Source organism: Labrus mixtus, chromosome 18, assembly GCF_963584025.1.
Source record: "Labrus mixtus chromosome 18, fLabMix1.1, whole genome shotgun sequence".
NCBI classification, from domain to species: domain Eukaryota; kingdom Metazoa; phylum Chordata; class Actinopteri; order Labriformes; family Labridae; genus Labrus; species Labrus mixtus.
Genome location: NC_083629.1, coordinates 674,962 through 697,607, shown reverse-complemented (window position 1 = coordinate 697,607; position 22,646 = coordinate 674,962). Strand labels below are relative to the sequence as shown.

General features: G+C 38.9%; 2 protein-coding genes across 2 annotated transcripts; one reads left to right on the top strand and one right to left on the bottom strand.

Annotated features, from left to right (window-relative positions):
- Positions 1-1,063: 1,063 nt before the first annotated feature.
- Positions 1,064-13,247, bottom strand: metap1 (methionyl aminopeptidase 1). The gene is made up of 11 exons (XM_061063879.1): positions 13,050-13,247; positions 11,465-11,516; positions 11,126-11,235; positions 10,713-10,773; positions 8,657-8,748; positions 8,480-8,563; positions 7,288-7,426; positions 5,758-5,889; positions 4,759-4,902; positions 4,606-4,671; positions 1,064-3,135 (listed from the first exon to the last, which is right to left on the bottom strand). The coding sequence occupies exons 1-11, from the start codon at positions 13,230-13,232 to the stop codon at positions 2,969-2,971; spliced, it is 1,230 nt and encodes a 409-aa protein (XP_060919862.1). The 5' UTR covers positions 13,233-13,247; the 3' UTR covers positions 1,064-2,968.
- On the top strand, positions 13,197-21,554 carry eif4eb (eukaryotic translation initiation factor 4eb). The gene is made up of 7 exons (XM_061063880.1): positions 13,197-13,322; positions 14,393-14,496; positions 17,649-17,744; positions 17,854-17,917; positions 19,299-19,412; positions 20,669-20,808; positions 20,893-21,554. The coding sequence occupies exons 1-7, from the start codon at positions 13,305-13,307 to the stop codon at positions 21,005-21,007; spliced, it is 651 nt and encodes a 216-aa protein (XP_060919863.1). The 5' UTR covers positions 13,197-13,304; the 3' UTR covers positions 21,008-21,554.
- The last annotated feature ends 1,092 nt before the right edge of the window (positions 21,555-22,646 follow it).

Genomic DNA, 22,646 nt, shown 5'->3' with positions numbered 1-22,646 from the left:
GTCCGCGGAAACGCGGCTTCTCCTACGTCCTCCTGTTAGCTGTAGCATTAGCCGCATGTAACGCTCGGTTCTAGCCCCCCTCGATAAAAATTTGTCAGTCCGACGTCATTGTCAGTGTGAGATCACTGATCTAAGCCCATTGGCTCGTTGTGGCAAGCCCTGCAGCTCATGTTGAAATTTCCGAGAAGCGTGCTGAGCAACTGACCAATAACGACAGAGCAGATCGGCAGACCAATCAGAGCAGACTTGGCCCACGTGGGGTCTAACAGTGTGGGCTCAGCAGAGTGTAGCTGACGGACTCAGAGCGGAGAGGGAGCAAGGAGGAGCAGTACATGAAAACAGACACTTTTTTCAGACTTTATCTATTGTGAACGTACAAAAGTAGGTACATAGATTAAATATACGAACCCCAAAAAGGGCAGAATATGGGTTCTTTAATGCTCCAACAAACCTTCTTGACAGCAATCAAAATGGAGAAATTCCTTTTGGTTGTTCCTTTCCAATACCATACCAAGTACGTCTGTGGTGCAGAGCAGAGTCTTACAATAACATTAATGCTCTCAGGACCCTTCTGGCTGTTCAGTCAGAACAGAAGTATCAAACCTGTGTTTACGAGGTGCTCGTATTATGAGGATAGTAATACATACATTTTTTTAAATGAATATAACACAAGTTTTTTGCATCAAAAACTTTAGATAAAATGCTGTTTTCATTGATACACTGACTATCTAAATAATGTGAAGTGATTTATGAAATTATGAAAACTTAAAATGACCATAATTCATTTTACATGAATTACTTTGTATTAGTCACAGCTGACTGCACACACAGTTCTGAAAAAGTAATGCTTATAGAGGCATAAAGAAAGACATCTTAAATGTATCTTTACCAACTGACATGTTTACTGATGTAATCACATTAGTGCAGCCTAAATAAAAAAAATGGAGTAAAAACCAGACATCAAATTCAGCACATAGTAAAAGTGATTTCTATTGACACATTTTGAAATGAAACACTTTTGGGATACAGATTCCCAATCTATTGAAGTGCAAACTCACACAGATACAGAAGAGTCATTTATTACTCCATTAGAAGAAATACAAAGATGGCAGAGAAACTGCAAATCACATAAGTCCTCTGAAAATGTAGAAATGAATGCTGCTTGCACCAGGACAATCCCCACATCAATGTACTTTGGTGACTGTTGACTTAATGTGCCTTAATTATACCTGGCAGGGTTTAAATTTCTAGATTCACACGTAAGGCTCACTTTGCTACACCAGGGTTTTTAGTAAACAGGAGAGACTTAGAGAGTATTCCTCAAAGCAGGATTAACAAGCTCAGCATGTTTATAATCTTAACCTGTGTAGATGTTCTGTGGTTTAAACACAATCCCCGTTAGTCATGTCTAACATCCACTATGTGAAATTGTTTAGGTATCAGGATATTACACTACATCAACACATAAATAAGACAGTGAAACTTTGCATGTTTACATACCAATTCACAATTTGAGAATTTCCCTAATTTTGCTTTTGAAGTTGGATAAAAAGGTTCATACAGCTCTCTGTGGATTAGAAGAGCAGAGTAGGATTTAGAGGCACCTAGTGGTGAAGTTATAGTTTGCAACTAACAGATAACCACTTCCCCTCTCTGTGGTGGCTGCAAAACTACTACAATGTTAAAGGCCATGTTACAATACATTTTATCTCCCTGCTTATTCTAACAAATGATCACTTTTTAATTTGATATACCTATTAAGTAACTATGAGTATGTTATGCCAGGTCTCCTGAAAACTCTGCCTATGGACCCATTGCTCTTAATTGCTTGACCTTTAAATATAAAGCTTCAGTAAGGAGAGGATCATCCAAGCTTTGCCTTTTTTTTCTAATTAAAGACAGCTAGCCAGGCTTTGTCCAAAACCAACTATCAGAACCTCATTAGATTTCTTTATGTGCTATTTATCTTGTTCCTTTGAACCAATATTGTCCTTTATGCTGTTCATTTTTTGTACTTAATAAACATGTTACATATTCCATGTCAACTATTGACATTTTGACTGCTCCCCTCTTGCCAAGCAAACAATCTAGTGAATGAAGCATCAAACTGAAGGGAGCAATATGACAGTGTTTCTTATCTTTTACACATTTTTTCAACCAAGCATATTTCCAGAATCACCAAACAACTCCCTTGAATTGCTGCATTTTAACTCTTCTGCTGTGTAAGAATTCAAGAAGCTGCCGGTGGATGATTTGTAAACTTAGAATGCAGGTTCATTTTTTAGCCTTCTATTATGCTCCACATTTTAAATGTTTGTTTTGAGTGGCTAGTTGTCACTGTTGTGAGACTTGTTGACCCAGTTTCTAGGAATGCTCCCTTGGTCTCTAGACTTGCTAGTTCTTTTCATTCATCTCTGGGATATATTTAATAAAGTCTAATTAGGTTAGCAGAGGCTGAGAGAAAAGAAGCGAAGCACGGCATGCTAGTTGGATTTGCCCTGAGCTCCACACACCACAGACAACGACTAACCAGCTGGTAGACATTCTGGCCAACATCAACCAGAGGTCAAAACAGGCCTGATTTCAAGCCCAACCACTAAGCAAAGCCAGAACCTAATAAATACTTTCAGATATCCTTCAGAGGATATAGATTTCACTAAAAAAAAGTGATCTGTGTTTCATGTAAGACACATTCAAGTACTTCCATTTCATTTGAGGAACCGATATTTAATTCAAAGAACAATGAGAGCTTGAGCTCTAGGAGTGGGGCCTCTTGTGTGTGTGTGTGTGTGTGTGTTTCTGTGTGAGTGTGTGAGTGTGTGTGTGTGTGTGTGTGTGTGTGTGTGTGTGTGTGTGTGTGTGTGTGTGTGTGTGTGTGTGTGTGTGTGTGTGTGTGTGTGTGTGTCTGAGACCCAGGTGTGCTGGGTCGTCTGTGTCTGGGAAGTCCAGTCCTTGGTGTAGCTCTAGCCTACATTTGGCTGAGGAAATGAGCTCGGCCGTTTTCCTCCATGCGGCGGGTGAGGATCTCACAGCCAGTCTCCGTCACTAGCAGGGTGTGTTCGAACTGAGCTGACCGCTTCCCGTCTCTGGTCACCGCTGTCCATCCGTCAGGCCACGTCTCATCTTGCCAGCCACCTGAGACATCAAACACAAATACATTTGAGGCTTTGGCTTACACACCACCAATTATCCATTGAACACCTTGTGAGGCAGTGAACCCAAAGCTTTGTGAAATACTGTGAGAAGAGTTCCCATAGTTTTGGCTCAATTATTCTTTATTTGACAAACTTGGTACAAGACAGAACATTTTCTCTGTCTAGTCCGTTTATCTCCAAATTTGGTCAGATAGAGTGAAAAGATTAAATCTTCCTTTATAGGTAGATAAGCCAGTTAAGCCATTCATTGACCCAAAGGTTAAGAGGAACATTTAGAGAAATGTGAAAAAACTGTATCGGCTCATGTATAGTTTAAATAGTTAATATTTCTCAATTATCTCGTCTTTTTGATTTGATTTTGATATCCTTTATGATCCCTGAGGGAAATTCAGTTTTACACTGTTATTTATAGGGACATGTTTCTCACACGCAAAGGCCCAAATCACACACATGCACAAACAGGACCTGTGGACAAGGGGTGGAGCAGTGATTTTAAAAGTGCGGGTGTTCTAATGCTAGTATATTACCACCCTCTAGCAAATCACCACATTCTGTTTCATTTAATGTTCAATAACTAATGTTAGCTGACACATCATACAAAAAGACAAAGTTACAGAAGATAATTAGACACTAACTTTATGAACATCCATTGTAAGTAACCCAGTTAGCTCTAAAAAAAAAAAACAGATTCAAAACTGCTCTTTGTGATGCTTTTATTTTGCTTTTCTTATTGCCTCATGCCTCAGTCTCTTTATTTCCGGTCTTCATATAAAATGTGCTTTTATTTTGAAAAACTGCAAAGGGGACTTCTGCTACATCGTAAAGTTACGGGAGTAAATAAATACAGCTAAAAGAACAACCAAGAGGAGAAAATGTTAAACTAAAAACATGTTTGGGTGACTAACTCTCTTTCAGAAGGATGCTACATGTTGTGGATGTATCCATTTGTTAGCTCTGACTCAGCCAGTGATGAGTGACAGGAGGATTAAATGCACGTAACTTTACTGTGCTTCAACTCTAACCGAACAGCTATGATTGGCTTAACTGTCACTTAATAAATCTTACTTGACCAATAAGTTTTCATCAATGACTCCACTGGTAAAAAGTGTGGGGGATGGAAATACGTTTCAGTGAAAGTGTGGGTGTCGCAACACCCACAACACCCACGGGTGAGACACGCCTGCTGTGGACATGCAGGGAGCACACCAGAGCAGTTGGGGGTTCGGTGCCTTGCTCAAGGGCACCTCAGCACTGCCCTGGCACCTCTCCAGCTACCAGACCAACTTCCAGATTTGGTCCGCAACGGGACTTGAACCGGCGACCCTCCGGTTCCCAACCTAAGTCCCTACAGACTGAACTACTGCCGCCCCCTTTGTCTTATAGAATTGTTCCAGGTTAGTATCAATAACTATCCTTTATAGTGTTTACATCCAGAGACAGTTACACTCACCTTCACATATCATGGGCTCAATGGTGAACACATGGCCAGGCTTCATGACTCCAACTGCTTTGTTTTCTGAGAAATCAATAAAGGAATCATTGTCTCGTCACAGTCTGTAAAGACACTCTGAAACATGTTCATCAGCAGGATGGCACTACTCACTGGCATAATGTGGCACATTTGGAGCAGTGTGGAAAAGTCTGTGGATGCCGTGGCCGCAGTAGCTGCGCACCACAGAGTAGCCATTGGCCTGAGCGTGTTTTTGAATGATGTTTCCTAATTCTCTGTAGCGAATACCAGGCTTCACTGTAAGAGGAGAAAAGCACAGGAGTAAGCATACATGTGTTTTATATTGAGTCTATTCAATGACTGGAGACAACATGGGACAGTCTCTGTGACATTAACCAATGGTTTCTCAAACTGACTTTTAAAGCCACATAATGGTGCTCTCCATGTTGGAAATGTTGTCTCAAACTTACTTTTGGTCAACCTAGCAACAGGCAAAGACGATGAGCTGAGGCAGTAAGCATAACTACTATACATAACTCTGAGCCTTCATTTAATCAAAGTGGATGAGTAACTAAATAAAATCACCACCTGTGCAGTGTGATCTAATACAGACAGGCGCTATTGATACTAAAATAATCTAGAAGCAGGCTGTTTACATGTTAATTTCTTCTTTCATTTTAATGAACGTGGCTGTTTAGAGGACTTCTGAGGATTTTGCAGCCAGCCTCTAGTGGACAACTCGAGGGACTACCCTTTTAAACACTGCCGCTTTGGCTTCATTTTTCAACGCAGGAGGTTGCCGCTTGAGTCTATCTACGAGTTTAAAAATGGGTTTATAGTGTGTGTAGGTTTTTCACAACCTTACCAAACAGTTTAACAGTTTACCAAGACGTTTAACCTCAGCTATCTAAGACAAGAGGCATCTTTATTCTATTCTAGTTATTAAAAGTTAAGATAGGTACGGTACGTTTCAAGGGCCAAGAGCAAAGGTCAAAATAAATGCTAATACGGATATCTGACATTCACTCCTAGCCTAATAGAGATATCCTGTTGGCTTGACTAAAGTGAAGTTACATAACTTCCACCTCCATGAAAATGTAGTGTTCTCTAAGCACACAAAAATACAAAATAAAATTGAGCTGGAGTTCTTACCGGAGTCGATGGATTGCATAAGGCATTCATATGTAGTCAGAACCAGTTTCTTTGCTTCTTCCTCCACGTCTCCAACAAAGAAGGTTTCATTGAGGTCCCCATGGAAACCATTGTGGTATATAGTGATGTCCACTTTGAAAGAGTAAGAAAAATATATCAGTTAGATTACATACAACACTCTTACAATCAAATCAACAGAATAACTATTTGTGAGTAATCTAAAAATGTGTATTGTTTCATAAAAATCTATGTTAACTTTGTACACATCCACCCAGTTTTAACCCTGAGGCATCAGTTTAATTTAATACCCTAGTGTCCAATTCCAAAAAACTGCTATAAAAAAAAAAACAGATTGATATTTTCATTGCCAGAACCATGTAATCAAACTGGCATTTAAAAGGTTAAATTCCTGATAATTATTCAATATTTGATAGTTTTGAGCAGGGCTGGAGTCTTTTAAGAGATTTATGCCAAAAAAAAAAAAAAAAAGTGGAAAGAAATATCAATCTGTTTTATTTTTATAGCAGTTTTTGTAAATATTAGTTTTATGGAAAATAACTAATTTTTGTGTGTTTTCTTTCATAAATAACAACAGTGACATCAACTAATCAAACCGGCATTTAAAGGGTTGAATTCCAAAAAATTATTGAATGTTTGACAGTTTTGAGCAGGGCTGGAGTTGTTTAAGAGATTTATGCAGAAAAAAGTAGAAAAAAATATCAATCTGTTTTATTTTTATAGCAGTTTTTTGTAAGTGGATATGTTTGTCCTTAGTGACTTAAGAGGGTAGTAAACATGTTTCACAGTGTTCTATTGATCTATTAAAAAAATACAATGTGCATTCCAAAATGTGTCAAGAGAGAGACTTTCTTACAAAAAATGTGTGCCATATGCACTAACACAGACAAAATAATGGACAGATGAAGAGGAAACATTTGACCAAATGGACAAAAATGTCCATAGTGATGCATGAGGGTTAAGTCCAAAGAAAATAAGGAGTTAAAAATACTGCTGATGAACTCAGAATTGAAGGTTGGTGAACTGAGATTTTTCAGACTTAAGGAGAAATAAAGAGAGTCGAGACTTTGACTAGCAATTCCCTGCTGTTAGAGGCTAATGAAACAATTTGTCTTGAAGGACCATGCAGTGAGAGATGAGTTGTTGGAAAGAAGTCCATCAGACACTCTGAGGGGAGTGGCGGATGGAAGACATCGCTTGAGCAGGAATATTCATAAAGAGGCTAAAATTGGCCAAACTCCTGCTGATGCCATTTGAGGATGCTGGTACAACCATTTGTCATGGAGTACAAATCTTCTCTTCCCCCTTGCCCTTAAATAAAACATTGCCCCACATCCAAACTTTACCATTCCTAAAACTTGGTTTGACATTGAGAATACAACAGTGGCTACATAACTTGTGTTTGAAAAGTGTTGTTTTAAAGAAAAATCTGGTACTTCATTTAGTATCGGTCACACATTAAATATGTAAAATAGACCCACAATCATGTCATGTGTGGTGCAACAAGCATACCATTGAGGATGTCCCCATCTTGTAGTTCTCTTCTGTCTGGGATGCCGTGGCAGATGACTTCATTGACAGATGTGCAGCAGGACTTGGGGAAGTTGTAGTAGTTGAGAGGTGAAGGGTAGCAGTTTCTCGCTGTACAAGCCTGGACATAAAAAGACAGTGACGCCACAAGCATTAAAGACGATTAATAGGCTGTATGTAATGAAGATGACGGATCCCTGTGTACACATTTATTCTACAGTAATATAATATCCTGTGTGTTGAATGTTTCAGATAATACAGAAATTAAAGTGCTGTACAATATTCCTAAGGCTGGCTTTAAATAACATCTGTTGGATTAATTACTAAATGCTTCTGTTGGTATTGAAACATATTTAATCATGCAAAATGTTTTGGAGGGTATGACGTTTATCATTTTCATCATCTGAAGTTTTCATGTTAGCAGCATAACGTGAAGTACTTGGCGCTACATGGTAGCCAATCTCAGAAGTTTCCAAAATTTGGTAACGAGCACAGGACAGCTCTGAATTAACAACAGGGAAAAATATTGTGTGTTTGTATGAGGACTACAATAAATCAGCACACAAGTCGCACCGGTATATAAGGTGCAATCTGTTTTTTGGGTGGAGGTCTCCCAGAGGGAAATAAAGTGTTCAACTTTCTTCCAGCATGACCATTTCCACTTTCAGCAAAGTTCACGTTCAAGTTTTTTTCTGCAGTTTATATCTTTTTTTTCCCAGCACCTGTATGCAATTTCATTGGATGTGCACACACTTGTCATTTCTAACAAACCAGCTCTTCACAAGGTTTACTTTCTAAACAGAATACAACCATTTTCAAAATAATTATGACCTAATGATGGAGAAAAAATACACCACCAGCCTGCTCCGCCTTGCTATGTTCTGTATTTGAGCACATTTTGTGCACGCTACATGCCCACAGGTGCACATAGCATGGGTAATCTGTACAGCGCAGGTCAGAAAAGCATCCACTTCCAATACGCAGTGAATGGGGGCATGTTCAAATGAATCGGGTAACGTGTGGCGGCCATATTTGCGGTCCTTACAACACCTCTCAGCATTTTATATAAGAATAGGTATTAAAAGTGCTTCTTATACACCAAATGTTACTGCACGTTGTGCAAGACTGGACAAATCCACCCACGCCTTTATAACTGGCTTGTGTTGAGTTTTACCAGATGCACAGCGTGGTCGATTTCTTCTGTTGTAACACCTGGTTTCACCATCAATGCTGCAATGTCCAGGACTTCTCGTGCCAGCTGCAAAAAAAAAAACACATGGCAATACAGGAATGCATCAAATAGAAAAACTACTTTGGGAACACCTTAACAGCAGCAACAGTCAATTCTTACCTCACACACTACTCTCATCCCCTCAATGTCTTCAGGAGAAAGGACCTTGATTTGTGAAGTCCCCTTCAGAAACTGCTCAGACTCAGATATCCCTGTGTGAGGGAAACGGAGACAGACAACTGTCATCATTCATACGCAGGAAACAAATGAAGCTGATGAGCTGACTTATAAGGGAACCTGCAAAGCAGCTGTCCTAGGTCTACCAATTCTTAGACACGGCTTGGACCATCACAGCTGGATTTAAACACTAAGAAGAAACAAGACTTTTTCATCTTGACTATCGTCTTGCAGTAACACATTAACTTGAGCAATTTTAACCAGAATACTTTGCATTTTCTAAAAAGCGTACATAAAAGCAGGTATCACAGTTAGCATTGACACGTCACAAAATGGGAAAAAATATTTTGATATGAAATTCTTCAACTTAAAGCTTCAATATCTAAAAAACAAACATGAGCAGATCTCTTAGTTCAATGTTATAATGGGTAAATGAGCTGCTCCTACATGAAATAAACTACAGAATAAGCATCTGAGCGGAGGCAGACTCAAGTGACACTCACACTGTTGAATCATGAGGAACAAAGGAGATCTGTTTCGGTTAGATGAAGAACAGAGGCACAGGTGTCACTGCATTTAGCTAAGCAACAGAATAGACTTCCTGTAATTAAACTACAGATTTAACAAGATCACAACATTATTTTTGGACTACAAAAACACATCTTAAATACATGTTGGTCAAAGCCCCTGTGTCATCAACAATTTGCTGATCTATAATTTATCATCTCAAGAACAGGACTACTGAATGAACATGGACAGTTGCCTAGCAACACAGACGGTAAAGATTGTGTACACGTCAAAGACAGCCTTCCTTAAGACCGGAGGAGCCTCCAGTATGACTGAGATAATCAATTTAACATATTCATATATTGATACCACTGCTCAGAAAAGAAGCAATGTCTGAGAAAAGATAGTAGGTGTCCATTAAATGCCTTCATAACTGTAGTGTCCTTTTCCTAATGTGCTTTTGAGTGATGATTATCACTATTCAATATGTTATATAAAGATGCTCTGGATTTCACTTCAGCTTTATTACATTCCTAAAATAAGAAGTATATTAGCCTGTAAAATGTGTGCTTCTGTCCCTGGGAAGGCATCACTGGAGAATAAAAGGAGACTGTAACCATGACTACCTGAGCATGGATCTATGCAGTCAGATGACAAGGATGTAGAGGTTGCCATGGTTGCACGTGGAATGACTTGCCCAGAGATAAAGATGTAAATATGCCAGGTCACATATTATAGGTGTAATGTTATAAGGCTGACGACAACACGACTTCATCTCTGCTGCATTGATGTGAAATGTTAAATCTGAGAGATGTAATTGTTTTGAGAAAACTTTGTCCATTTTGAATTTATCACAAATTTTTTAAAGACGGTCTAGACTTGCTCTTTTTGTAACAAAAAGTCAAAAATAAAACAACATTTGACATGAATTGGAGCTACACTAATAAAGGTTGATTATTTATAAGAGGTGGAAGGTAGGGTGAGACACATTTTGTATAAGAAAGACATTTTGAAATTCCACTAAAATTTGGAATAGATTTATTAACATCAAATTATTATTTTTTATTTATCATAACAAAACTCATAAAGCTAGTTATTAACATTATGCCGATGCCTAACTGGATTTAGGACAGGGGTGGCAATTGATTTCAGATCACAGGTAGGAGTATCAATTCAAGTTTTCAGCAAAACAGCAAAAAACACAAGAAATTCCATGACAATATAGTTCTTGGGGACAGAAAAACAAACAGAATACTGACCAACACTACAGTGTGAATGTCACAGGGCAACATTGCCAGTGGAATAATGTAGGAATAATGTCTTATCTGTATAGTCGTGGATTTTATGTAAGACAAAGCATCTGCCATTTCATAAAAGCTCAATTCAAATATTTGTAATACATTTTTCTAGTTTCACAAACACTAGATCTTTTTGGAAAATGAGCCACCAAGATCAAGCCTTTTTTTTTAATTAAAGAAAGTAGCATGGTTACCTCTGGGATGATCGGAGTAGTCAGGTCTTTGGATGTCACTTGGCACAGGCCTCATAGGAGTCTACAGAATGAGGGAATTGTTAATTTAGTTTAATTTAGTTTATTAAACAATATGATTCGACAACATCTGCATCACACTCATTAATCTGACTTAAACACTCTTTAGCACGGTAACATAAAAAAATAAAAAAAAATAAGGAAAACAAGCATCTCTGGATTAATTAAACCTTTTTAATTGGTATATCTTTTGATAAAATGATTCTATTTTTTTTTTAACAGTTCCTGTCTTGCACAAAGCGTATGAGCATGTAAAACATCTAAGGCATTTGTTCCCTCTGGTGCTTGTTGAACTGAGGCAACAAACATTAAGAATATGTTAAGTTATTTGAGTTTTTTGATTGACAAGAGCTTACCAGGGGGTAGTAAGGGCGTAGTTTTCCAGTGTAGCGGTAGCCCGGCCATGGGTCTGTGTTGATGTCCTTCTCCACACAGTTCTTGGATTCATTCTGGTTCTGGTCCTCTTCTAAAAAATAAACAGATCATCTCTAAAGCATTGAGCACCATGCTGCTGGTAAACAGTAATGGGTATAATGTAACAGGCTGCAGTGGCACATTGTCTCTAGGTTGGTGTTGGATTCTAAAGGCACAACTTTTCATTCAATACTGTTGACAAAATAACATAACTTAATGATATACTTTGAACGAGTCAAGCCCATAAAAACACAGAGCTGACAGTGATCCGTATTACATACTTGCTTTTTTGTGCAGCAACTTGTGAGACACCCAGCTCCCTTTGAAACATTCCTGAAAATAAAAACACAGACAAAATCAATGTAAACAAGGATACAAACTGACTCTCAGAAATGTATTATAATCAAAGCACATTTAGTCAAAAGAACAATTACTTTATGTTAGATCAATGACTTTGTGCTGATGCATGGCCCATTGTAACCTAAACAAAAGGATGAGCTGGATCTACAGAACAGATCGGTCTCTGCATGTATCACTTAAACATGTATTTGAAAGTGAATGGCCTTTGTGAATCAATTCAACAGAGAGCAACAAGGAATATAAACACCAGTGCCAGGTTGCAGAGGCGCTGCTTATCAACAGGCAAGACAGGCAACTGCTTGGGGCCCCAAGCCATTAGGTAGTAGGAAACCTTCCTAAGAGGGCCCCCTTGTAAATTAAAGTCACAGAAGGAAAACGAAGGAGCAATCCGTCTGGGAGTTACCGAAATAAACAGGGTCTCTGCCTATGCCATTTTTACTGTAACGTTTACTGTGTCAGGATACTTATAACATAATGCTGATGAAAGCTGGTCGGAGGGGCCCCCTATGAATTTCTTTGCCTAGGGCCCCAAAAGGCCCTCTGATCACCACTGCCAGGTTGCAAAGCTAAGACTGCAATTGGAACCTGTAGGCTCTAATATGGCCAAAACTATTTATACATTCATGCAAAACAGAGCTCCCCATGACACAAACATGACACAAACATGACTGTGGATTAATGTTAAGTACCTGCAATTGCAGACCCAATGTACTCGCTACTAAAAGATTTAAAAAAGCCAGACTTTAAAACCCTATATGAACTCTAACGTCACTCATAATTTTTTACAAGCACCATAACTATTTCAGGAAAGTATATTTATTTTATTAAGTGTCTGTCAAAGTTGTCATACTGTTTTACAAAATTCTGCTCGGCTTATTAACCAGTTATATTAATAATTTAAAAGGCTGCATTCAGTCAAGTATGAGGTCTTGTTGGAATGAATGAATGAAATGCAGATGACAGATTCATAAGGGGGGCTAGTTCAGGTTGAAGAAGGCCCATGACGAGGGTAAAAGTCAAGAGATCACACATGCAGCATCAACTCTTCTTTTATCAATAATTTAAACTGAATTAACATTACTTGCATCCTTTTGCATCACAGGTTACCTGCTGCACACAAGAAGTTCAACATTACAAGAACAAAAGATAAACGCTGACAGGATATTTTAACACCTAGTCAATTCAAACGACCAGGGACGATGAATTTCACTCGAGCAAACCTGCGAATAGCTTGGCTAAAGCTAGCAAAGCGTTTTCTTTGGGCTTTGTGTTCGGGGATAGCTTCTATTACAGTCACCGATGACATTATTTATCCTCGGCAATCTGTGTACTTTCACAAAAATGTACCGCATTACTTTCCGTGAAGTATTGGTGTTATAACGGTTAACCAAGCACCCACACATGTGTAGCTAGCTTGACAGCTAGCAGCCGCGGGATGAAACGCCGGGCCCCGGTTTGTTGCTACAGCCTACTCTGAAACTGGACAAGGCGAGAAAGCAGCAGTACCTGTGAACAGAAGTATGAGCCTTGGATACCAAGCTTGATACAGGTAGGGCACTGGAGTTTAGCGTCCTTGCTGCAGCCCTCTGTCTCACACTCTCTTCTAGCCTCGGTGCTCGCCATGCCTTCGTCTGCAGGAGGGGTGGAGTCGCAGCGCAACGAGCCAGCCAGTGACGGCACACTGCGCATGTCCGCAGCCGGGCCGTCACGTGTGACTTTCTGATCCAATCAACAGAGACTTTCCTTACACAGATTTGTAAGATGGCGACCGCCGAACCGGTGAGCACTTTCTTTAAAGAAAATATTAGAATAAGTGTGAGGCTATTGGCTGTTATTACAGGGACAGATCACATTCAAAGTTAATGCTCAACTCTTATTTATAGTCGTTTAAAGTAAAACGATGGTTGTTACAATCACACGTGCTGTCCTGACTCGTGCCACGACCTAGGCTTCTAAGAGGAGAGCTCGTGAGTGCTCCAAACTTTAAGGCTGACGTCATGGCTAGCCGACGTGCCATTCACCTTTATGGTGAGACCTACTCCAAGTCCCATTACAATATAAATGACTTTCCCGGAGCTATGCGTTTCTACAAAGCCCGAGAAATAGTTATTGAGGACATATTTGATTGTTATGACATACTAGTAAATTCGACGTGTACATTACTAACTAAATATACAAATGACCGTTCAGAAGTTAACCTGCTGACCTCAACGATTAGTGTCGATTGGTGTCGACGTTAATGTAGCAAAAGTTTGATGTAAAGAAAGCTCCAGGGTCAATGTTGACAGTATCTGTTATTAACATGATTTGATGTGTTCAATTGAAGAGAGGGTATAAACTGTTTGAAATGTTTCACCAAATATAGATTAAATCGCGTGATGTTTATTTGCGTACAATAACGAACATATTTGGCACTCATACAACATTTCTTTATAGTGAAGCCAAAACGTGATAATGGTGATAATGCTTCTTGTTACCAGTAGAGGGTCATGTGTGCAAGAAGTGAAAGTAGCTGAAGTGTAACAGATGTTTATTTCAACTTTCACCAGTGAACGCGTCACGCTACGTAAAATAATATTTTAAAAAAATACAATTTATTCATGACATTTCTTAATTCTTTGAGAATCGAAATAAACAAGTTTTACGACGGTTTTTTCTTCTTAACATTGACTTGTGTTTTATTACACAACTATCCAGCTGTCATGGCTGACGGGTACGTCTGTGCGTTGTGTGGACGTCGTATTAATGTTGCAGGACGTTTTCCTCTGCTCAAGTAATTACTTGGACTTTAAAAATATTAAAAATACTCCTATATTGTGCCCCTTGTGTGTTTCTTACGGCTTTTTTAGGAAAGCAACCCAAGTCCAACCCAGACTGATGAGGACGGAGCTGAGGAGTGTGGACAGGAGATTGTAAGCCCTGAGGCCTACATCAAACATCCCCTCCAGAACAAGTAAGGTTATAAAACAGGAATTAAAAACAGATATTTCAGGGGTCAGTGTAAGGATAAGAAAATAGGGAATTTCTGAACACATTTTTCAACTTTTCATAGACCAACAGGTACTTATCAGCTGCCAGTTGACAGGTAATGTGTTGGTTTGCCAATTCAAATAAGGTTTTATCTGACAAATGTTGGGGTTACATGACTTCAAGGCTGTCAAGCTGTAGGGTTATAACGTCTTTAATACTAATGTTTTGTTGTTGTCATCAACTTGTAGAAAAATGTAGATACTTAAGTTACTTGTCACACAGTTGTTTGAATGAAAGGCATAGTTCACAAACTGGATGACCCTTCCTCCAAACATCTGAATGGCAGCAGTGAAAAAAAATAGACTGTTCAACAAAAACAATGAATGCTTTGTTTACCAGGAGGAAGCTGAGCAATTAACTAAGACGTTTGTACACGGTACAAAGTAAAAACATGTTTTTGAAACTCATAAAAAAAAAGAAACAACTCTTTACTCCATAAATCAACATGTTTGCCTGATATAAAATTGTGGAACTTTGGAACGGACTGAAATGAATACTGTTTCCTCTATTTGACAGCACACTACTGAAACAGCCTTTTTATACACTTTCCATGGAAACCATTGTTAATGAGTGATTTGACTGTTAATAAAAGCAGGAATATATTTGTGTTAATCAAAAACAAGTACAGTATAAAATCAGCAAAGAGAGAAGAGGTGCTGCTTGGTCCACAGCGGGTGACAAAATCGACCCAACTCCGAAGTTTCTGACCGGAGCATTAAGCATGAAGATTATTTGAAAAAAGAGAACTATTTACATTACATACAACCCTCCAACATTATAATGGAGGGATGCATTTTGCATTTTGATAATATCTTAAATTATAGGCTTCTTCAAGCTATACTTGAACAATATCTGAGACTGTAGTAAATATGATTATTTATGTTTCAGTAGACAGTGACTCAGTGGTTAGGAGTAACTTGTTTGTTTTTATGTTCTTCCAATCTTTAAGTGGATTTGTTTTCCTCACAGTCCAAACAAATGCAGTCTGATGGATTGGAGACTTTATTTCCCCACAGTGAGACTGTGATTGTCTGTGATGGTCTGTTGACCTGTCCAAAGTGTTTCAGTGTTTTCTTTCAGTCCATACTCAGATAGGTTCCCGCTCTCTTCTGTGCTGAATACAAATATGCAACAATTGAATATTTTATGTATATTTAAATTCCACAAGAATATTTGTCTCTGCAAGGGTCAAATATAAAGTCCAAACAGAAAGCCAGTCAGCTAAGAGGAAAAGTAAGCACTTCTCTGCGGCTTCACAGTTCAGTTGTGAGGTTTACGAAACTTGGATTGGAGTAAATTAGCTGTTAATTAAAGTAGTGCACAATAAGTAGATTTTATGTTTTAATGTAGTTGTCAATACATATGGTATTCCAAGCATGGTTTTGCACCTTACTTATTAAGTAATGTAAGTTAAGTTATTTAGCCTTCAATCAAAAAATGATCCAAGACCTGCCTGATTCCATGCAAGGTAATTGTGTGAGTATGCATGAGAAGGCAAAGATTCACTTAAAGGCCAATTTAAGGCCAGCTCAAACCAAAGACTCACAATTAAAGGAAACCATTTTTTTTAACCCTGCAGGGAAAAGATTCACTACAGTCAACTGCCCACTGCAAGTTCAACTCAATCTGACAGATGGCATCAGCTTTTAAAGTCTTCACTGGCTCGTTTTAGAAAACAAGGCACATCACCTGTTCTAACAGCCAGTCAGCTGGTAAAGTCAGTTACAAACTGTCATCACTGTGCACAAATACTCACCCCTGTGTAATGGGATATATCATAAAAATGGTGTTATTATAGCATGATCGTAGGCTATTTACCGTGTTGTGCTGCTGAGATATGCTGTTTTAATCAGCTAGTTTTTGTTTTGTTATGATATTCTTTTCATCAGTACCTTGAATGCAAGTATGGAAGTAACTCACTGGCCCTATCCTCATTCATTTTTAAAGACATTTTATTTTTAGTTGCAAAAAAGTCATCTAAAGGAGGCAGTTAGAGGAAAGGAGAGAGTCTAAGCAGACAAAGCACTTTTTTGTCTGGACGCATTAGTGTCAACTGTCAGAAGCTCTAGACCTGCACCTTGCAAGTAGTTGCAAGTTTCAGACATTCAGATCATGAGTGGTGGTAGGGTAGGTTGTATCGGCGTTGACACTATACCTGGAGAGCGCATCAACAGAACCTGGGTCTGTTGACATTGTCAAAAAGTTGACAATGCTGCGATGGCCGTGTAGGTGAAGATGTATATGTGGGTACGATGTGCGCTGAGAGCTAGCATGGCTAGCATCGAGGTCACTGCAGCCTTCCCGAGGTTTCATGGGACTAATCGGACAAAACACCGGTGTAGGGTAGTGGGTTCCCACTTCACAACCCCGGTGATGTCCTGAATCTTACTGCCCATTGGTGTACACGGTGGAGATGTGGGGGCCAGAAGGGGCCATGTGGTAGGGTAGGTAGTATTGCCGTTGATAATACCTGGAGCTCACATCAACGGCGCCTGGGTCTGTTGGAAGTGGCCATGCTGTTTTGGTTGCAGGGGCGAATGGGGCCATGGGGTATGTTATGTAACTTATCTGTAGGGATTATAGAGGCATCATTGGGATGAGGGGTGTCTTCACTGAGGGCTTATTATCCTTTCATTAGGGCTGAAGTATCTTCTGTTTATTTCAATTCTGAACTTGGCAGGCTTGATGAAATATGACTATATAATATGTGCTGCCCCAAATATGGCCTTCAATTATATTTGAACACAAGTTAATAAGGGATACACACAGTTTTATTATCAAGTATTCTTTGTTGTTGACTGTGATGAAACTGATGGACAAGCTGCTTTATTGGCTCTGTAATAGTGTCAGCCCATTCTAGAGAGCTTAAGAGGGTGGCTGAGTCAAAAGAAAACTCGGTGTCAAACTAGTTTCCAAAAACCTAATGGATTGGACCATGACATCGATAGCCTGATTTACCGAGTGGTTTGTGAAGGCAGTCACACGCCGCTTGTTTGCGCCTAAGCTCTATGGCGTTTATTACGTTTATTTACGTTACATGTATGCATACCCTATTCTGTTTCTTTTGTCCAACAGATGGTCCCTGTGGTTCTTCAAGAATGACAAGAGCAAAACATGGCAGGCCAACCTGCAAATCATCTCTAAATTTGACACTGTTGAAGATTTCTGGGCGTAAGAGCAATACATCTCTGTGTTTTCCCCCGTTCCTGCAAAACCCCAAACCATGTTACAACAGGAGGTAGAACAACTCATTGACATGTTTTCTCGTTCCTCATTTCAGTCTCTACAACCACATCCAGTTATCAAGCAACCTCATGTCAGGCTGTGATTACTCCCTATTTAAGGTAAGTCTGAATTATCATTCATATGCAGAGAGTGAGGAGTTTGAAAACAGTCTCAACATTTTAGAATAGGATAGGATAATACTTTATTGATCCCCAGAGGGGAAATTCGGGCGTTGCAGCAGCACAGACAAGTAAGGTCAAAATACACATTAAACAGAATAGATTAGATAAGAGAAATAAAAATTGGGGGTATATACAAGTACAAAATGAATGATGAAGTTAACTATGCATGGAATTGAGACAGTATTTGCAGAGAATGGCAAGATAATTTTATCCCAATGTCCACATCAGCAGTATGTAGAAGAACATCGATGTTTTAATTTACTTCATTTCTAAATCAATATGAATAAAAAATGTCATGAAACATCTTTATCCCAATTTAGAGGATCACATCGTGATACCTATATCATCGTGAGACGCTTCACTTATTCTCCGAGGCCGGAGTCTCGGGGCAGGAGGCCTGACAATATGGCAGTTGATATCATTTACACTTGAAGCAGTAAAAGTTATTTAATGCAGTTATATGAACTACTCCGAGTCCATTCTCAAAATTAGAAATGCTTGTGAGAATACTCGGCAATAAAACGAGAATGTATCAATAACTTTTTTTATTACCACTCTACCAATTTAGCTAAATTGGAAGATTTTTATGAAGACAGAATCAAATAAATACCCCAAAAAATGAACAGTACCCAACTGAATTATCAACACAAGCAGGAAACATAATCATTATGGACACTAGTGGGAGAAAAGAAAATCTGTCTACCCAACCCAGAGCTGTGTAAACAAGATGTGAACTACTTGTACTCTTGTATTCACTGAAGGGGTATTTGTTTATCAGTGCTTGTACAATTAAAGTTTTAGAACATTTAAAGTTCATATCTAGTTTTTGAAACGCTCTGCTATGTAAGTTTTAACATATTAACAGAGTTAGTATAGAAGAGCAGAAGTTATGGTGGGGGGCCCTCAACAGTGAAACCGTAACTCTCCAGGTAGCTTTTTAGCTCCAAACAGTGTTCCAGGGACCCATTTGTTCTTTGAATAAAGTTTGTGTTTTCAGTTCAGAAAATATAGAATAGAATTGTTTAACATCTCCAACTTTCCCATTTCACCACCAAAACTCCACAGTGCACCTTTAAGAGAAAGATTTTGACCCAATTATACAGCCGTCACCTGGCCCTTGTTGAGTTACCATCATTCCAGCTGCTAACCCTCTGATGAGGTTTAAGATTTTTCTGATGTTATCATCGCAGAGTTTGGAAAATATGCTTTTTTCTTGAAGGCGATGTTAAATCATGCTGAAACCTCACTTTTAAAAGGTATTTAAAGTTTTGCTGCAGTAGTTTGGGATGTGTATTGACAATTTGAACTATTGCTTCAGGACGGCATTGAACCCATGTGGGAGGATGAGAGGAACAAGCGTGGCGGCCGCTGGCTGCTCACACTCAACAAGCAGCAGAGAAGATTAGACCTGGACCGTTTCTGGCTGGAAACTGTAAGTTTGACTGCTCTGTGTCCTGTTAAATGTTGTCACTGGAATGAGTGATTCTATTAATCATTTCTTCAGCCTCTCCCCAAAGCAGGACATTTATTACCTGCTGGCAGCCATAATTAGTTGTACCACTCGATCATTACACTTGTCACACCGCCGATATGCGTCATGATGACACATTTTCATCCCTTTGCAAGAGCAACGTGGCGGGATGTTCTTTTGCTGACTTCATCTGCACAATAAAATATTCTTTGATATCATACATGATTGTATGCTGATCTGATGGGGACTACTCACAACACCTTGAGATAAGAGCATCTGAACACTGGTTAGATGTGGAGTCTGAAGTCCACAAAGTGTTCTGGGGAGCTGCTCTAAAGGTCACAGACAGGAACGCAGACGTCCAGTAAGCCATGACTCGTCAGTTACCAAACAGCTCTGACTATATTGTCAAAATTGTATCCAATGCTGTTTGTGGGCTTAAACCACTCACTGCTTTCTTTCAGCATATTCAAAGCTGGAAACAACAGATTCAATGATTATGGGCAGTTTCAAAAAGAACAGTTATTGTTATTGTCGTTGAAGTTTTGCTTAGATTAAAATGTAGCTCTGGTCCAGTGCCTGTATGGATATCTGCATCATTTGGGACATGTCAGTGACCGTCTTTTTCAAATGGTAAATCTTCTTGAGCTTGTGTAGCGCTTTTTACCATTCTGACAACTCAAAGCACTTTTTAGGTCACACCTACCCACACACTGATGGTGGAGGCTGCTATGTAAAAGTATCCATCAGTACATTCATACATATTCATCAAAGCTGACGTAGCAGCACGAGCAATTTGGGGTTAGATGCCAAGTTGAAGTTTGATTATAAGATTTACAATTTGTATTCCCGGCACTCATAACAAACACATCTGATTACCAATATATGTGTATTTATATATTTATATTTCAAAGTTAAATATCAATACACAGTAATTCATAGTTTACAGTCCTGGACTCTGACTCATATTGTCATGTCTAGTTTAGGCTGAAGATGACATGCTGATTAGCTTAGTGACATTCAGCCATCCATCCATGTTTGTACCAAGAAAAAAACAATTAAATAATTGACATTATCAGAATGCCATATTGGGAATGTAATACCCTGTGGCTAATAGGACTTTGGATAATTAGTCCTCACTATATCTTTGTAGAAATATTGAGTAAAATACAATTCAAATATTATAACACTTGTTTTCTTTTCCACTCCTCTGCCAGCTCCTGTGCTTAGTGGGAGAGGCCTTTGACAGCTACAGTGATGACATATGTGGAGCTGTGGTCAACATCCGCACAAAAGGAGACAAAATAGCTGTCTGGACATCAGATTTTGAGAATCGGGAAGCTGTGACACACATAGGGTGAGGCTGGTTTCCCTCATGTTTACCTATATAAATACATGTTATGACACTCTGCATCTTCTTACTATGTTATGCTGTCAACAGGCGAGTTTACAAAGAACGCTTGGGGCTTCCCATTAAGATGACTATTGGCTACCAATCTCACACGGACACGGCTACCAAGAGCGGTTCAACCACCAAGAACAAATTTGTTGTTTGAGAAATACCCGAAGTGCCTCTTTCATTTTCTTGTCTTATTTGTTGTTGGTGCATATGTTTACTTTGCTGCAAAGACTCTGCGCAATGCAATCTGGAGAAAAAAATCCAACCCAGACTATACGTGCCAAATGTTTCCATAACCTGCCCAGGACCTAAAGTACATGAGAAACCCCATGGATAACAGATGAATGTGAACAAAACACTAGCAATGAGAGGTATTAATAGTGAAGAGATTTAGAGTGTGCAATACTCTACTACAGAAATTTGTATTGATTTTTATTTTAATTCAGGGAAACCTGAAAAGCGAGAAAAACAATGTACATTTCTCTCCTGTGTTCAACAGCATTATTGGTTTTCTGTAATCTTTAAAAACATGAAACACTTTTAATTTATTTTTAATTTTTCCTGCAAATGATTAGATTGTTAGACTTTTGTCTTATGCCTTTTTTTGCCTTGAACTGTTGCACGTAATCAACATTTTTAAAGTATTTCATGACATATTCATTTGAGTGTTAATATAATTAAAAACATTGGTTTTGCAATTATAACTGGTTAAAGTGTGTCATTTACTTTGCAAGCTGTAGTTGGTATATTTGAGTCGAGTTGGGCTGTAGATACAAACATTTTAGTTACTACAGCAGAGCGTCCAGGAATATTCTATAGATGATTAGCGTTCCTATGTATAAAGAAAACAATCACAGGAAACAGTAACCTTCATCTCCCAAGTGGCTGAGGGGGTTACAGTTCCCCATAGCTGGTATGACATCTTCCAAATTCATACCCTACAACCCACATACCCTAATCCTGAGGTTCCTTAAAATGTCAGTATAAGAACATGAAAAAAACCAAAAGCTTACTTTGGGCAACATGGCTTCCCATCACTGCTCATTTCCACCATTAAAAATGTCACTTCCACATGACAAATGTCATCGTGTTCCCAAGGATTGGCATTCTTTAAGCCAGCAGGCAAAGCATCTCCAACTAGATCCTTCTCGAGCTGATGAAGCATACAGTGACTAAGAACTTTAATTGGTCCTTGTTGAAGTGGTGGTAACCTTTAAAGGACAGATTATTTATCATGTAAGATGCTTTGAAAGCACACACAGATTCTAGACGTGAACTAGCTCACCCTTTTAGAGTTAACATCTGAAACTACACTGCAGCTAAAGACCTACAAAATAAAAGCACAACAAATAAATAAAGATTGGGTAGGTCAGGGGTTCTTAAACACAACAGCTTCATCAAATACTAAACTAAAACTTCATTGTGTAAAATCCATCAGAACTGATGTTGATGCTGTTATGAAGATGAAAAGGTAAGAGACAGTAGATACCCTATGACATGAATGATTTAATCACCAAATAGCCAACAGCATAAGTCTTTAAAAAGTGCTCAAGTTAAATGAATACAAATGAACAGGGGCATAAACATAACTATACTCACCTGGAGGACTGTAGCCTCCACTCATTAGCCCCTACTCCATCTATTTTGAATAGAATTGAACCAGTGTGTGCTGACAGGTGTACACAAGGCCACTGACATGGACACTTTATAAAATGAGGCTACAAACCGACCTTGGCAGAAATGAACGCAATCAATGTGGTAAATTGAATTGAGCAGAGTTTTGGGGTCTCTAGTTG

Excerpts from the sequence above, each read along its gene's own strand:
- metap1 (XM_061063879.1), bottom strand. The coding sequence starts at position 13,232 with ATGCGCAGTGTGCCGTCACTGGCTGGCTCGTTGCGCTGCGACTCCACC. Across the intron at positions 11,517-13,049 it reads GCTCATACTTCTGTTCACAG|GAATGTTTCAAAGGGAGCTG; the intron begins GTACTGCTGCTT and ends TTTTATTTTCAG. Across the intron at positions 11,236-11,464 it reads GTTGCTGCACAAAAAAGCAA|AAGAGGACCAGAACCAGAAT; the intron begins GTATGTAATACG and ends TTTATTTTTTAG.
- eif4eb (XM_061063880.1), top strand. Across the intron at positions 14,497-17,648 it reads AAACATCCCCTCCAGAACAA|ATGGTCCCTGTGGTTCTTCA; the intron begins GTAAGGTTATAA and ends TTTGTCCAACAG. Across the intron at positions 20,809-20,892 it reads GAAGCTGTGACACACATAGG|GCGAGTTTACAAAGAACGCT; the intron begins GTGAGGCTGGTT and ends TGCTGTCAACAG.